Raw genomic sequence first — 17,589 nt, forward strand, 5'->3', positions numbered from 1 at the left:
TCCATGGGTGAGCCTCAGGCTCACTCCTAATCAGAAGCTCTGACCCTTTCCACGGAGCCCTGTTACCCAAACAGCTGCAGAATCCTCACCCGCAGACCATAGTAGTGCAGGTGCACCCACGGCTCTTCAGCATGCTTCTTCTGGAGAAATTCATACGACTGAACCCGCCGCTGGCGAGCCTGCTCTGACTCCGGTCGAGAGAAACGCACCTGTGATAGACAGGAAAGGGACAGTGCATTGCCAAGGCTCTAAGTCCTGGCACAAACCCCTCGGTGAGCTGTACAGACACTCTGCCTGCCTCCCACCGCTTCTCCACTGCCAAATGCATGGCAGAACCTCCTTCTTCTTGCTGGGCTCCACAATATTACAATTCAAAGTCTATCCCTGCCTGGACAATTCTACAACGAAGCCCACTCTCTCATCTGCCTCCACAGCCCACCTCTTCTCAAAACTTGTGGACATGCAGCCAACTTGATGATCTAATAGAAGACATCTCCTTGATTAGACCGCAAACTTAAGGGCAGAAGCAGTGTGGTGCTGAGGAGAGTCCACAGAACCCGGTTCTGCTCCCAACACTCACACTACACCTTACCAGGGACTGTGGGTAAATCAGTTTTTTCATCTGCACAAGGGGATTAAACTAGCTAAGTCCTAAGGTTCTACCAGCCCTAGAAGGCCAAGTCCTGTGAAAAAAATGTCTCTGCCTATACTTTAAATCACACCAACACGTGCCCTTGTAACAGTAGTCCCATTTCTATGGCACTCCAACGTCACAAAGCCTCCTTTGGTCCTCATGACAGCCCTGTGATGTAGGGGGTACACGTATTATTCTTCTTCTTTCAAATATAGGAAAAGTGAAGTTTAGAGAGAAATGATCAACTCAAAGTGACGATAAACATCTGTCACATGGCCCTGCACGCCAGGAGCTCTCTAACTCAATCTTATTCACCCTCAGAACTTCACCCACATGGTACAGACAGAGCATGGGGCTGTTAGTCCCACCTTTCACAGCTGAAAATAACTGTAGTTAAATAGGGGTTCTTAACCCAAGGTCCATGAACTTGGGTTAAAAAAAAAATTCTGCTAACTGTACTTTCAGTATAATGGTTTGATAATTGTACTTCAAAATATAATGGTTTCCTTTGTAATTTCATTGAATTTAATGCATTTAAAAACACTCTTCTGAGAAGGGGTCCATAGGCTCCACCAGACTGCCAGAAGAGTCCGGGACACAGAAAAGGTTAAGAAGTTCTGATTCTGGGGTGGCTAGGTGGCACAGTGAATAGAGCACCGGCCCTGGAGTCAGGACGACCTGAGTTCAAATCTGGCCTCAAACATTTAACACAAAAAACTAGCCATGTGACCTTGGGCAAGTCACTTAACCCCAACTACCCTACTTCCCTCCTCCACAAAGAAAAAAAAAGTTCTGATTTTTAAAAAGATCAAGGGATTCACTTGCCCAGAAAGTTAGAAGGGAAAACAGAAGTCTTCTTCCAGTCCCAAATTCCTTCCGTCGGACTTCACTTTTTATAGACCCTCGCCCCTCTCCCTCACTCTGCTACGACCCCCTCCCACCTCAGCCCCCAGCCCTACAACCATCTTAGAGAAGAAATGCCAGCAGCCCTGAGGCTTCCCATATACCGTGATTTGCTTGATATCTTCTTCAGCTTCATCCTGAGAAGAGTCCCCAGCTGCAAAAAGAATCACAGAGTATTAGAGCTGGAAAGGACCTTAGAGAGTGGATCCAATGAGAGCAAGGTGATGTCCTAGGCAATGTTACCGTCATACAATAAGGATTTCTGATAATTTCATTTAGAAGGAAAAAGACTTCTGCTATCAAAATTCTCATGAAATTCCTCTTCCTTTTGCACAAAACCAGTTTGGAAACAATGACCTAGCATTCTGCACTTTGCAGATGAAGAAAATGGGGACCAGAGAGGTCTCCGGTCACACTGAAAGCTGCAGGCAGGACCAGAATCAGAACCCTGGTCACTTGGCTGTTGTCACTGGGTTATAGTCCCTGGTAAGGAACTGACCCATGAATTTCAATGGGCTGCTACTACCGATACCGGGGAAGGGGAGGCTAAAGGACAGGGCTAGATCCAAAGCAAATATGAATATTTCAATGCTTAATAATAATGGTATCTGTATAGTACTTCAAGGTATGCAAAGTACTGTACAAATATGATCTCAGTGGATCCTTACAACCCTGGGAAGTAGGTGCTATTATCACCCCCACTTTACAGATGTAGACAGGTTAAGTGACTTGCCCAGAGTCACCCAGCTAGTCAATGTCTGAGGCCCTATTTGAAACCAGGTCTTGACTCCAGGTCCATACAAAGTCACTACACCATTTAGCAGGACAGATTAAAAACAAAAACGCAAATTAGGTCATCAGCTCCTGAATTACCAAAAGCCCACTGCAACATTATGTGGCTATTTCTTCATTTTTTTCTCTCCTGTTTTTCCCCAGTGACCCCTCCCTCTCACCCTCCCCCCCAAGCAAGTTCTTGATTCTCCCGTGTGACGCTCAGGTCTCCAGGGCCCTCCAGCCCATTTTATGGCAGGGAGGAAGAGAGGTGCTCACCTTCATTGGCCGCCTCTCTCTCTCGGTGCTTGGCATCGGCTTTATCCAGGTAGGAGAAGCTGGGCCGCAGCTGCAGGATGCCGTGCAGAGGGGTCAAGTGAAGTTCGCCTGGCAGAGGAAGAGGGACTCTCCCAGGGCTCTCTAGGGACTGACCTCTTCCCCAAACCACTCCCAAGTCAGGTCTAGGGAACCTTATACAGGGCACAGAGAGCAAGCTCCCTGGACCAACTGAAGGTGAAGCAAAAGCCAACTTCCCATGCTCCAATCCCTGGACCACTTCCTCCCTTGGAACTAACCTGGATCCCCATCTTTTCCCCTGCTCAGTCACGGAGGGGCTGAGATCAGAAAAGGCGTTCTCACACCAGGTATGACCCTAACTTATGAGGGCAGCCTGTCCAAGGAGCAGGGATGGTCACAGGGTACATGTGCAATCCACAAGCACTGGTTAGCTGACTGAAGTCTGCTTGTGAGTTTAAAAAGCTGGGTCCTTAGGAGGACCACATAATCACAAGATTTTATAGCAGAAAGGACCCTGGGAGATCAGCTGGTTCTAATCCCTTCATTTGTCTCTTTTATTAGCGAAGTGAAGCCCAGAGAAGCAGTTTAAAGTCCTATACTTATTAAGGGGTAAAAAATGTTCTTTATTCAAGAAGTCAAATTAGAAAGAAGCTCTGGAGAATAATCAGACATATGCTCATAATAATATCTGAAGTTCTGAAAGAGATTTGGACCAGATACAAATCAAAAAGCTTTTATGAGACCTGATCACATGGGTAACAAGATAAAGACTTCTTTCCTCCTTTCCCCTACTCCCTGCCCCAGAAACAGCTTCCAACCCCAATCACCTTTTCTGTAGAGAGCGGCAGCATAGCGAGAAGTGTTGCTTGTGGTCTGTGAAGAACAGAACGTCTGTTTGTCCATCAACTTCCTGGAAATACAGCAGGAACCTATGGTTAAAGCGTGGAAGAGGGGAAGGGAAAGGAGGACAAGAACTTTCCTTGCTCAGGATGGGAGAATCCTCTGTAAGGAAGTAACCTGCCCCTACTCAGTCCCTGAAGAATGCAGTCCTGTGACCAAGTATAATAGTTGCTGGCATTCTTACAGTGTTAAGGTTTGGGAACTTACATACATTATCTTGTTTAGTCCTCACAACAATCCTAGGAAGTAGGAAGACTTCAGTGTCTTTCCTGGGGTTACATGGCTAACAAGTGTCAGAGGCAGGACTAAGAAATGAAACGCTGATTTGGGGAGCATTGTTCAGAGGGCACTAAAAGGAGCAGAGCTTCTTTTTGGGAAATTCATGGAGAGGGGGCAGCAAGAGGACCCACGTGGAATAGGTGCTCGTCTCATCTGTGCAGGTGCCATCCACATTAAGCGCTATCTGCTCCCCTTTGCTTCGGCAGTAGTTGGGATTCATTGTGTCAATAGCCATTTCGAGCTCCACCTACAGGCAATCATTCTAGGTTAAGAACATTCCTGGTTAAGAATAGTTCCAAGAACTAAGCCCAAAGGGTTATAAAACTGCATACCCTTTGGCCCAGCAATACCACTACTATGTCCTGGAGTACCTGTATCCCAGAGATTTTTTTTTTAAGCAATCGGGGTTAAGTAACTTGCTCAAGGTTACACGGCCAGTTATTTTTGGGTATGGTGCTGAGTGTCTGAGCCTGGGATTCAATCTCCAGGTTATCCCAACACTGGAGCCGGTGTTCTTACTCGCTGAGCCACCTGGTCGCCCGCAGATTTTTTTTTTAACAGGAAAAAGACCTACATGTACAAAAATATTAACAGCAATTCTTTTTGTGGTGTCAAAGAATAGGAAATTGAAGGGATTCCCATCAATTGGGGAATGGCTGAACAAATGTGGTGCAGGATAGAGATGAAATACTATTGTGCTATAAGAAATGATGAGCAGGATGGTTTCAGAAAAACCTAGAAAAACTTATATAAATGGATGCAAAGTGAAGTGAGTAGAAGCAGAACATTATGCACAGTAACAGCAATATTATACAATCATCACCTGAGAGTGACTTAGCTATTCTCAGAAATAAAATGACCCAAGACCATCAGAAGGATTTGTGAAGAAAAATGCTCTCCACCTCCACAGAAAGAATTGATGGAGTCTGAATGCAGATATAAGCATATTTTTTAAACTTTATTTTTCTTGGTCTCTATTTTCCTTTTCAATATGGCAAACATAGAAACATCAAATTCCTTGCCTTTTCAAGGAAGGAAGAGAAAGAATTTGGAACTCAAAAATTATTTTAAATGTATGTTAAAAATTGTTTTTACATGTGACTGGAAAAAAATTTAAATGGGATGGAAAATTTTTGTTCCCATCTATGTGGAATTAAAAGTTCTAATTTTTTAAAAGTTGGCTCCAAGAGTGGCTGCATCATCCTGTGGGGAGGAGGATGAAGAGGGAGTTCCTTATTTTCACATGGCAAAAACCCTCTGGGGAAAAATGACCTCTTAGGGGTGGACAGGTGGCGCAGTGAGTAAAAGAGCCGGCCCTGGAGTCAGGAGGACCCAAGTTCGGTTCTGGCCTCAGAGCCTTAACACCCACACCAAAAAACTAGTCATGTAACCTTGAGCAAGTTACTTAACCCCAACTGCCCTCCAAAAAGGCAAAAAAAAAAAGACATCTCAGATTACGACTTTCCCATCAGTGCTGCCTAGTCTCAGGTTTTCTGTACTCCTGTTCTTTGCCCTCAGAACCAGAAGACCTGAGCCCAATCTAAAACTTCAGGCCTGAACTTGTCCCTACTCTGCCCTCAGCACACAAACACTCAGAGCCAGCAGGGTCTCTGAAGCTTTAAAGGCACTAGGAAAAGAATTACAGTAAATAGCCTTCAACAGCCCTGCAGAGCAAAACCTCAGGCCCCTCAACAAGGGGAAAGATCATCTTAAGGTGTAATGCACAACATGAGCTGAGTGCACTTACTCACCTAAACAATTTTTCTTAAACGCCTACAAAAGAGGTTCAGATCCAACCCCTCTACAGAAATGAGTCCCTTTATTTTTTTTTTGGAGGGCAATTGGTGTTAGGCAAACCAAATGCTATAAAGTGAAAGTAAATAAATAAATTCTTTACAAAAGACTGTAACCTCTTTTAAAGTTAGGGATCGTGCTTTAATTCTCTGTGTCCCCAAAGCACACAGCACAGTGCCTGCTGAGTAAGGGGCACTAAGTATTGCCCCCCTCTAAGATACCCTCTAAATTCAGCCTTCTCTTTTACCAACATTTATTTCTTTTCCTCAAGTGTCTGGTCCTTCCAATTCAATGCACATTTTCCAGTACGGCTGGGACTGGGAAGGAAGATGAGATAACCCAAGGAGTCCTTTGAAGCTTCCATTATAAGTATTAGCTCCTAGAGCCCTTAATATTAGGGGCTAGGGATTCCTGCTAATGCATTCCCTCCCTAATTCTCAAGTCAGAGTCCTACACTGGGACTGGCTTTTCTTTCTCCCTTGAATCCTCTCCTCCCAAATCTGGATCCTTCCTCTACATAAAACTTAAGTTTCCACTCTCCTCTCCAATTTTCTCCCCACCTTCCCAAAATATAACCAAATTGTATAATCATACTTTTTGCTGCTTTGGTTTAATCTTAGCTGACAGGTGAGGGATGTCATCATAGGTCATCGAGGCTGGACGGACAGGGTACTGTAGAAAGAAAGTACCAAACACTGAGCTACCTCTCCAGTTTCATTCCTTGCCTCTAACCTCCCCACCCCTTTTATGGTCCCACCCTCCCCATCCCCCATCCCTCCAGTCCCACAGCCACAACAATCTAGACTTTCAGCAGTGGAAGTTTAAAAAGAAAATCATTTTACAATGATCTGGAGGTGCTTTCACTGGTGCAAAGCCTTGTTTCTCTTCAACATCATTTACTTTCTTCTAGACAATGAGTACACATTTTCTGCGTGACCAATATATGAAACCTGTTCCTAGCCTGGGCCCAGAGAACTGCTATACCCTGGGACCCTTGTAGCCACTACTTCAATGACAGCAGAATCAGAACACTAACCTGATTCACAATGAAGACTATGAAGGGAAATAAAAAGGCACAAATCAGCTGGCACAAAATAAAGCAACCCAGAATGTCTTCCAACTTTTCTTAACCAGAGGTGTCTAGTTTTGGGAAAAAACATGGGGCTAGACAGCGGGAGACCTGGGTTCTCACCTTGACAATGCTATGAACTAGCTGTATGACACTTGGGTATAACACAATCTCTCTGGGTCTATTTTTTTATTTGCAAAATGGTGATACCAACCCTAACCACCTCATAAAATTGTGAGGATAAAGTGGAACAATGAATCGAAGTAGATGCACTAATTCAAAGAAATAACTAACATTATTTTCAATTCACTGCTTAGTTTCTCTAGTCTGGATGAGGTCTTACAAAGCCTACAGTCTGATAAACACACGACCCTACACTGAGCCAAAGGCAGAAGCCATTCTAAGACAACTAAAACCCAGAATGAGGAAACGAGTTATTTCCTAAAACTTGATTCAAACAACAAGACAATGAGCTGCCACTTCCTGAATCCATGTCTTATAGCCTCCCAAATAACAGGCTGAGCACTGGGAATTCAGAAGGGGAAGAAGAGTTGAAAGGGACAGAAGAGATAGTAAGAAGCAGCTTTCTGCAAGGGTTCCCTTTTACTTTAATCCAGTACCACTTCCAGTCCAATCCCATACCTTCTGTGTGCATCTAACCTCTCAACCACCATGCTTAAGCACTGATGCTGGCTCATCTCAAACAAAGAGAATGGGGTCTTTGAGTTCTAACTTAAGTTCTGCCACTGACCTGGTAGGCAAACCCAAAGGCTCAATTTTCTTTAGTAAAATGAGAAAACAACAGTAGCCTAACCACCCCACACACAAACAAAAAGAGCCTAATATTTCAAATCACCATGCACTTTGAATAGCATAAAAATTACTATGATCACACTTTTAAGTAAACATTTTATGGCTTTCTTCCTCCCTCTAATTTTCAATTCCTGTAATTACCTGAAATAGGTAGAGCTTCTCTGCAAGGCTTTTGGCCAGGTATACATCGATCTGAAGATAGAAAGATAACAAAAGACTTTACCAATCAAGGGCACTCAGCGACCAAAGAATATGTATGATGGTGATACAGGGGTTCACCTCCCACAAAAAGTAGGTAGGGAGACTCCATGCACTATGCCCAATTTACCTCCTGTACGACTGGATCATTTTCTTCATTGGCCATACTAGGATGGGCAAACAAAAGTCAGTCCTTCTGGGGGCACAAACTGAAAAAGAGGGAAATTATTTAGCTTTAGGCAAAATTCAAGTACTCCTTCCTACTCACTCAGGCCTGACCGAGTCAAATCAATAAATGTTTATGAAGCTCTGCTATGTGTCAGAACTGTGCTGGGGTGGTGGGGGAGGGAGGTGGAGAGGTGGGAGAGATACCACAATACTATCTTTGCCCTTAAATATCTTACCTGCTAGCTAAAGAGACTAACAATCAATCAACAAGCATTGGTTAATCCCTTACTATGTGCCAGACACAAAAATGAAACTGTCCTTACTTACTTTTAAGAAGCTTACATTCTCAAGGGGCAGCTAGGTGGCGCAGTGAGTAAAGCCTGGGAGTCAGGAGGACCTGAGTTTGGTTCTGGGCTCAGACACTTAACACCCACACAAAAAAACTAGCCGTGTAACCCTGGGCAAGTTACTTAACTCCAATTGCCCTCCAAAAGGGAAAAAAAAAAAAGCTTATATTCTTTCAAGGGAAACCACATGTATATATGTTATGTCTATATATACATACATATATGTATATGTATACATGTTATGTATATATATCCACATACAAGGTATGCACATACAATAATGCACACACATAAATACAAATTAGCAGGGCAGGGAGGAGTAATGGATGGGGGAAAGGCCTTATATAACAGGTAGCTCCTGAGCTGAGCTTTAAAGGAACTATAGCCACTAAGAGGTGAGAGCCAAGTGCATTCTAGGTACAGGGGACACATTAGGCAAAGGTACAAAGTCAGGAGACAGGATGTCATGTGTGAGGAAACAGGAACTGAGACAAGAGATAGAATATTGTGCACAAGGAAACACGTGAAGAATATACAATACAGCTAGAAAAGTAGGCTGGATCTAAACTATAAACAGTGGGCTTTTATTCCATTTAATCCTAAAGGTAATTGAGAGGTATAGGAATTTCTTGAACAGGACAGACACAGACATCAGACTTGTACTTTAGGAAGATTACTTTGATAGATTAAAAAGGTCCCATGCCCCTCAAAATATTCACAAGTAGCACTTTTTATAGTAGCAGAAGGACTAGAAGTAGAGGTTTACTAAGTAGAGAATAACTAAGCAGTGGCAAGAAAAATGTCACAGATATAACTGTGCTATAAGAAATGATGAATGTGGAGTAGCCAGTTGGAGCAGTGGATAGAGCACTGGCCCTGGAGTCAGGAGGACCTGAGTTCAAATCTGACCCAGACACCTAACACTTACTAGCCCTGTAACCCTGGGCAAGTCACTTAACCCAATTGACTGGCAAAAAGGAAATGAGGAATGTGAAGAATTCAGGAAAATACAAAGGTTTATATGAATTGATGCAAAGTGAAGAAAGCAGAACCAAGAAAACAATATACATTACCACTACAACATAAATGGAAATAATAAAATGAAACTGAATGCTGTGTAGACAAAACAACCAAAGAAGAATGCTTATGTTGTCAGATGTGGATCTTCTTAGTTTTCCTAAATTGCTTCTTTCCCCTTTCTTTTTCATTCTTACAAACTCATAGGTGGTGGTGGTAGAGGAAATAAAAGGACAAATTTGAAAATGAAGGTGATGCAAAAAAAACCAAAACCAAAACAATACAAAAATATCAACATTTTAAAAAAGAGAACTATCACTTTGACAGTTGCACTGAGGACGGATTGGAGAGCAGCAAGATGTACATACATAAAAAAACTTTCCACCTATCCTTCAAGGCCTAGCTCAAATGCTTAATCTCTCCTTGAAGTCTTCTCTGATTCTTTCCTAGCTGGAAATTCTCTCTTCTTCATCTGATTAGAGCTCTGATAGAGCATTGAACCCCTTAAAATGTACTTGTCCTAGTTTAATATTTCTATTAAAGTCCTGTTCTAATGCTTTGTTATATCATGAACACCATCCTGAGTTTTCAAAGGCCTTGGCAGCTAAGTACAAACTCCGGAAGGCCCTACCACATTGGAGAGGTTATGAGCACAGATGCTGCCTGTCATGTGATAAACAGGCTAGTTACCCCTTGGTGCAAAGAACCCACTGCTAGGCATGCTGGCCCAAGTTTGCCAAAGACACAATGAAAGTTCATATTTCACTAAAATATTCATAATGGTACTTTCTGTGTTAACAGAAAACTGAGTGTGCATCAGTTAGGGAATGTTTGAATAAACTATGGCATATGAGTTCAATGGGATACCGTAGCTCTGCATTAGATCAAATTACAAATGTAATGAATTCAGAGAAATATGGAAAGGGAAGACAATACAAAGTGACTGTACCCCATGAAACATCTTCAAAAAGTCTTCAAATCATCTCTGATAAGGGTCTAATGTCAAAGATGCGCAGGGAACTAACACTGGCCATTTCTTATGCCTAGAATGCATTTGCTCTTCACCTCTTTCTGCCTCACAAAATCCCTCTCTTGCTTTTGAAATGCAACTCAAGAATCCACTTCCAAATGAAGCCTTTCCTGATCCTCTGAACTATCAGGGTTCTCCCTCCCCAACTACCCAGTACTTAACTACTTTGTATTTATACTGTATACATGTGTTTACTTGCGGTTTCCTCTTCAGAGTAAAGACTGTTTCTTTCTTTGTATTTGTATCTCTAGTAGCTGGTACATAGTAAGCATTTAATAAATTGCTTGTTCTCAAAAGAAAAATACTGATTATTAGCCACCATATTAAGGATTTCTCTAAACTACTAATATTAAGAGAAATATAAATCAAAACAACTCTCAAATTTCACATTATACTCAGGAAATTGTCAAAGATAACAAAACATGAAAATAGTAGATGAGAGAGGCTGCAGAAATTTAGGCACTGTTGATAGAGCTATGAATTGGTTTAACCATTCCAAGAAGCAATCTGGAATCATGCAAATAAAATGACTAAAATGTTCATACCCTTTGACCCAGAGAATCCACTCATAAAGCATATACCCAAAGGAGGTAACTGACCAAAAAAGTTCCATATATTCCAAAGCATTTTTTGGTGATAGCAAAGAATTGAAACTAAGTAAATGCCCACTGATGAGTGGTAATTAAATAAGTTATGATACATTAATGTAATGGAATATTACTTTGTTATAAAAAAAAAAAAAGCATGATGAAGAGAAGCCCAGAAAGATTTAAGTTAACTGATACAGAATGAAGGGAGCAGAGCCAGGAAAACAACATGCATGATTACTACAACTACAACTACAAATGTAAGGAACTACCATCACAAAACAACTAACTGAATGTTATGAAATTATAATGACCAAGTTTGGCCCCAGAAACAGATATGAGAAGATACTTCTCCCCACTCCTCCAGGGGTAAAGAAGAGGGAAAACTACTCCATTAGGTCCAGAGTCTTTCATATGGTAATTTGTTTTGTGGATTTTTTTCCCCATTTCTTCCTCTTTGTCATCCCCACCCTCTCCTTTATTCTTTGTTATTAGAGCAGGTTCTCTGAGGGTGGGGAGGAGAGAAGCAAGGCGAATGTTTGGTGATGTAAAAATGAAAGCTATCAATAAAAATCTATTACTATCCACACCTTTTGCAAGAGATCTCACTGCTAGACATATATTCCAAGGATATCAATAATAGAAAGCTAGCTCCCATAACCACCAAAATACTCACAGAAGCATTTTTTTTTTTGCAATAGCAAAGAACTGGAAACAAAGTAGATGCCCTTCCACTGAGGAACAGTTAAAACAAGTTGTAGCACATGAATGTAATGGAATATTACTATGCTGGAAGAAACAATATGAAATAAGAAACAAGAATACAGAGAAGTAAGAGAACACTAATGCAAAGAGATATAAACAGAACCATACATACAAGGTAGGTCAAAGACAAAGAATTACTGAAACTGAATGCTAAGAAATTATAATCAATGGGGGCGGCTAGGTGGCGCAGTGAATAGAGCACCGGCCCTGAAGTCAGGAGGACCTGAGTTCAAATCCGGCCTTAGACACTCAACACAAAAACTAGCCATGTGACCTTGGGCAAGTCACTTAACCCCAATTGCCCTCCAAAAAGCAAAAAAAAAAAAAAAGAAAAGAAAGAAAGAAATTATAACCAAACTTTACCCCCCAAAACAGAAGAGAATGAAGCTGTCCCCTTTTTTTCCAGGGGAGGGGGACAGTGGATACCTAACTCCTTTCATACTTGGTTGACAAATGGATTAGTTTGGCCAGAACTATTTTTTCCCTTCAATCTTGGTGTAAGATAAGAGAAGTGCAACTCCTTCTTTTTCTGGAACAGCGGGAGACCAGGGGTACAGAATGTTGGGAACGCTGTCAGACATGTTTCCTGTGTCGGTTTTATTTAACCTTTAAAAAAAAAATGTTATAAGGGAAGAAGGCTCACTGGGTGGAAGGATAGAAAGGTATATCTGGAGAGGGCTGTGATAGGAAAAATCATCCACAGAAATATGAGGGCCTGTTGTTGTTGCTGGTTAAAGGAGGCTAGCCAAGTGCTGAGAGGAGCATGACCAGAATGACCATATGATGGTGAACTTTTTGGCCATATCCACTCAGAAGGGTTAGAGATTTGCTAAAGTGGAGGTAGCACCCACATAGTAAAAATCATAGCTCACTGAAATATCTGCATATAGGTCTCATCATCATCTATAAAAAGGAGTGGAAGCTCCTTGAGGACAGAGACCTTGGTTTGTCATTTGTTTTTTTATTTTATTTTTAGTATCTCCCTCCGTGTCTGGGAGATAATTCTTCACAGCTGGCACTTAGGAATGAACTAGAGAATACAAGACCAAATAAAATCAAATGCACGACTGTATGGTATATGGTACACACACTTCTATAGGGCGTAAAGTCCTCAAAAGGAAAGACGGTATAATAGAGATCTAGTACCCAGAGGCCCTCCTTCTGCTCTTCTGTTTCCGGGGTTTACGTTTGGATGTTTCTACCTCTCTCCTGCACAGTCAACTCAATGCACCACCTCTCTGATCACTTTTCCATCCACCTTAGCCAGGCAAGTTTAAGTTTTTTTTCTCCCTTATTCAAAAGAAACAGGCTCTTCCCAGCCTCATGAACCCTGTCTCAAAGAGGATCTTGAAGAGACAGAGGGAGGCCTGGAGAGCACACACCTACCTGCCCAGATGGGCAGATGTGGATTTGCCCTGGGAGCAGTACACCAACGGCAGGTCTCCTTCTCAAATGTCAGTACCAACTGAAAAGAAAAAGAGGCATGAAGAATAATACAAAAAAACCAAAAACAAACCCAGAACATCCCGTCCACTGCAACTCACAGAAATCCATACCCACGGCAACTGCCCCTCTAGTCTGACTCTCCAGTCATTTGCTTTAGGCCTGGACTCATCAGGCAATGAAACCAAGTTGACTCTAAGTTACCATGAATGGAGAATTTACAGCATGATATCAGACAGGAGCAAGTTCAGTGACGGCTGAGATCTCAAGAAAGGAAGTAGACCTCCTTGCTATTCTCATAAAAGCCGGGGATCTAGAGTTGAGGTCAGATTATCTTGCCCTGGTCTCTTCTGACTCTCCACCACTTACAAACCTAAATGCTTTGCTCTGGAGGGTGAAGAATGGGGAATTTCTGCTATTACTCCACATTTGAAAACCAGGCAAAATTTTTTTAGGAATCATCAAAACTGAAATGGGCCCAGGAAACTAGAATGGTCACCAATCCTGATCAAATCAGAGACTGGACAAAAATATAGCTCTTGAGGATTGAGGGGATGTGTACAGGGACCTTGGGGTGAGGAGTAAGAAATGATGAAATCCTAAGTTAATATGGTGTTCACTGTGCACCAAAGAAGGAGCCTGAAGCTGGTGAACCCATGCGGGGCATCAATCACACAACCTCTAGGGTTAAATGGAAATAAGGATGGCAAATGGAAAGAATCAATTGCTGAGTTCTGCCACAAATTAGCTGTATGGCTTGGACAGACCCCTTCTCTGTGTCACTGTTTGCTTTTCAAGAAGAGGAGGGAATTTGAGTAGAGATTCCGAGGCCACTTCCAGATGACAGAGTCCGTGATTCCTGGTTGATCCTTTAGTAAAAGGATGGTAAGATGGCAGAACCGATAGCAGGACAAACAACGAAGGGCAGGGATGGGCCGAGTCCAGCTCCAGGGGAAGGCGCCCACGACAGACACACAGACAGACCCCGGAGATTTCCCTCCACCTCTCCATGCCACCATCTGCTCGTGCTTTCTAAGGGGCTACATACCCCACCTCTCCCCCGGGACCAGGAGAAGTGACTTGTCCCCAACTCTGACTCACTTCACCTGGATGGGCATTTCTTCCCCAACTCAGCTGGTCGCTCCCGCCCGGGCCCCCTCCAAGCTGTCACCATCCACGGAGAGAAAAACACTGTGCACCCTCATTGAAACCTCTTCTCAAAGGTAGGTGTCTCCAGGAGAGGCTGGCACGGTCGGGTCACCTGGAGCTGCCCTCAAGGCACCCCACCCTCTGCCCACTGCCTGCCTGGCACGGGCTCCGCGGTTCCAAAGCCCCCCCAGCGCCAGGGAGGGGGCGGGGGCACCCCGTACTCCTGTCCCACACCGCCCACCGCCCTTCCTGGGGCCAGAGCGCCCGGGGTCTCGGGTCTGAGGAGGGCCAGCCCCTCGGAGGCCCCACCCCTAACTGTAGGAGCGGCGGGGGAGCCACCCCGGCCGCCTCCCCGAAGCCCTGCACAGTCACCGGGCGAGCGAGGGGGCCGACGTCCCTGCTCCCGCCCTGCCCGCAAGGGGGAGGGGAGCCCCGGCTCACCCCAGGCCCGCCCTCCGGGGCGCCCCGGCCTGGGCAGCCGCGGGAGCCCCCTCCAGGCCAGGCCGGGCCTAGCCCCCGGGCATGGCCGCGGGGCCTCCTCCGGCACCGGCGCCGCTCCCCGAGCACGTCCCCCGGCCCCAATCAAAGAAAAGCTCTCACTCACCTGGCCGAGGACGCCGGGGAGGGGGCGGCTGCAGGGGGAGCGGCGGGGCCGGGGGAGGAGCAGGAGCAGCGGGAGGAAGCAGGAGGAGGAGGAAGAGGCGGCGGCGATCCCAGCGGGCTGCAGGGGCGGCACGGGCGGCAGGGGCGGCGGCGGCGGGCCCGGCTCTCTCAGGCAGCAGCCATGTTGCTGGTAAAACTCCAGCAGACACGTGGGGGGAGTTTGGTCCTCCCCCGGCTCTTCCTCTTACCCACAATGCCCCGCCCCGGAGCCCTCCCCACTCCCCGCTGGCACTTTCGCTTTGGACCAGCAGGTGGCGCCGAGGCACCGCCTCCTTTCCCCGCCTTCTCTCTCCTTCCTACCTCCGTGCCTGGGGAGGAACTGCCCTTCCTCGCCTTCCTATCGCCGATAACTTCTGCTCTTAGGCTGCAGAGGGCGCTGAAACGCAAGGGATGAGGCAGGACCAAAAAGCCAATTTTTGGCAGCGGTGGGATTCGAACCCACGCCCCCGAAGAGACTGGAGCCTTAATCCAGCGCCTTAGACCGCTCGGCCACGCTACCTTGATGTGGAAAGGGCTGTCCAGAAGTTTAGTCAATCTATCGCAGCGAGCCTTCACGCTCCGTACAAAGCACTAATCGGGGCTTCCCGAAATAGAGTTCATTCACTTCCAGATTCTGGATTTTATCCCGCAGTCTTGTCTTGTGCATTTCAAGAGTGAATGTCCAACCCACCCACGTGTCCCCTCCCCTGCCTCCCCACCCTCACCCGGGCTCTGGGAGTCTCTGGAGCCAAAGACTTTTTCTTTTTGCATCCCGCATGTCAAGATCAAAGCCTGGCACTCACTGGATCTTGCGTTTAACACTAACCCTACTTTGCGTCCAATTGCTCTAAGAAAGACTAGCTTTTTTTATTCTCTCTTTTTAAATTTAAAAAACTGATTTAAAAAAATACATCATATTTTTATGAACGTCTTTTGTTTAGTTTTGTTTCTAACCTCATATTATCTCTCTTCTCTTCCCCTCCCCTCCCCTGTACCCAGAGAGACAAACATGAAGAAATAAAGGGGGAAATAATTCAGCGAAAACCAAGCAATTCCGTCAACCACCCATCTGTGTGTTTGCAACATCCCACAACCATAGTCACCTACCTACTTCTGGGCTTCAGGAAGGGGGAAATCCAGGAGGTACATTTTCTTAGCTCTTCTTTGGGGCAGTTTTTAGTGTTTTTTGTTTTTTTTAACCGTATTACTATTCTATAGTCCTGTATGTTGTTACTGTACTATAGTACTATAGTCATGCATATTGTTTTCTGGGTTTCTACTTACTTTACTCTATCCTAAATCATACAAATCTTCCTAGAATTCCCAAAAGGAGAATAGCAAACTATAAAGACCAATAGAAAAGGTTGCTCCAAATCACCATTTAGAAAAATTTAAATTAGAATAACTCTGAAGCTTCACTTCTGATAAACATGACAAAAGACAGGAATAGTTTGATATTAAAGAGGCTAGGAAAATATAGGAACGCGAAACACATTGTTAGAGGAGCTGTGAATTGGTCCAACTCTGCTAGAAAGCAATTTGGAATTATGCTGAAAAAGTGATCAGAATGTCTATACCCTTTGATCTAGAAAAGCTTTCATATATCAAAATATTCACAGCAGCACTTTTCACAGTAGAAAAGAAATGGAAACAGAGGCTACGATTTGTAAATTTGTTTACAAATTGTGGCACATGAATGTAATGGAATATTATTGCCACAAGAAAGGAGGACTATGAAGGCCTTTACAGAAATTGTTAAATTAAAAAAGTTAAGGACTTGCTCTATGAACTTCTAATTTGATTTGGGAATGGAGGCTGCATAAGGTTAAGGTGGAAACCATGCTATTTGTCTCTGGTTCCTTGATTAGATGAAAATACTCTTTGATGAAATCAAACAATCAGAACAGGGTGTGCACAGGACCTATTTACCTCCTTGAATCAATCAACAAAGAAAAGCCATTGTGTTAGAGACTTCCTTAAGCAATTTGTATGAAAGGAAGAAGTTAAGCCAACAAGCACTTATGGAGCACTTTTTAAATGTGAGATGGTATTTTGCTTTCCTAGAGCCCTCATTATAATGATGAAAATAACGTGCAAACAACTATATACATACAATATATAGATACAGGTGACTTGGAGGTAATCTCAGAAGGGAGGCACTAGCATTGAGGGATATGAGGAAAAGGTTGACTTTTAGCTGAAATTTGAAGAAAGCCAGGAGAAGGAGGAGGAGGAGGAGGGGAGGAGGAAGGGGAAAGGAGGAAGGGGGAGGGAGAGAGGGAGGATGGGGGAGGGGGGAGGAGGAGAGGGAGGAGGGGAAAGAGCATTCTAGGCCTGAGTGAGAGACAGCCAGTGAAAGTCTTGGCATCAGGGAGATGGAATAGCCTGTTTGAGGAACAGTTATCTCAAAAAGAGAAAGATATTGGGAGCAAGTAGGGCAAAGGAAGAAATAATCTATAGCAGAAAAAGAAAATGTTGCAGAGTTGTTGGTTCAACAGGTATCACAGAAAGGAGGGCCCAGGCTGAGGGAAATCCAGAGAAAAGGACAGCTCTGTCCCAACTTTCCTCCTTGAAATCTGTTGATCCACAGTCACTATAATATCATATAATGTTTCATTACTCAAACTTTTCCAGTAAACTGAATTTTGCCTCACCTGCAAAGAAGTCAAGGGTTAACTAAAGAGAGATTTAGATGTAAGGCTAGGCAGAGAGTATATAACCTCTGCCCAAGTATTAGGGATTTTCCTAACTGGGGACTCCAGAGCAATTATGACTGACCTCAA

The 17,589-nt window shown here is 44.1% G+C and overlaps 1 protein-coding gene and 1 non-coding gene across 4 annotated transcripts in view; both read right to left on the bottom strand.

The window, feature by feature from the left end:
* POLR3E (RNA polymerase III subunit E) overlaps positions 1 to 14,457 on the bottom strand; it is a 29,431-nt gene extending 14,974 nt beyond the window's left edge. Inside the window, exons 1-10 of one of the 3 annotated variants that reach the window (XM_069084925.1) lie at positions 14,122 to 14,457; positions 12,959 to 13,037; positions 7,789 to 7,867; positions 7,602 to 7,652; positions 6,173 to 6,250; positions 3,916 to 4,031; positions 3,433 to 3,515; positions 2,588 to 2,695; positions 1,642 to 1,691; positions 90 to 209 (exon numbers count right to left, since the gene is read on the bottom strand). In XM_069084925.1, the coding sequence (XP_068941026.1) occupies positions 90 to 209; positions 1,642 to 1,691; positions 2,588 to 2,695; positions 3,433 to 3,515; positions 3,916 to 4,031; positions 6,173 to 6,250; positions 7,602 to 7,652; positions 7,789 to 7,824 (642 nt within the window). In that variant the 5' untranslated portion in view covers positions 7,825 to 7,867; positions 12,959 to 13,037; positions 14,122 to 14,457. Of the gene's footprint in view, positions 1 to 89; positions 210 to 1,641; positions 1,692 to 2,587; positions 2,696 to 3,432; positions 3,516 to 3,915; positions 4,032 to 6,172; positions 6,251 to 7,601; positions 7,653 to 7,788; positions 7,868 to 12,958; positions 13,038 to 14,116 lie in introns of those variants that run through there. The other 2 variants (XM_069084924.1, XM_069084926.1) reach the window with 2 other exon arrangements.
* A 787-nt stretch (positions 14,458 to 15,244) lies between these two features.
* TRNAL-AAG (transfer RNA leucine (anticodon AAG)) lies at positions 15,245 to 15,326 on the bottom strand. The gene has a single exon. It is a non-coding gene; the product is annotated as a tRNA-Leu (tRNA).
* Positions 15,327 to 17,589: the final 2,263 nt, after the last annotated feature.

This window comes from Petaurus breviceps, unplaced genomic scaffold (genome assembly GCF_028583685.1).
Source record: "Petaurus breviceps papuanus isolate PSGF00001 unplaced genomic scaffold, PetGlider_PUasm1.0 175, whole genome shotgun sequence".
Classification (NCBI taxonomy): Eukaryota; Metazoa; Chordata; class Mammalia; order Diprotodontia; family Petauridae; genus Petaurus; species Petaurus breviceps.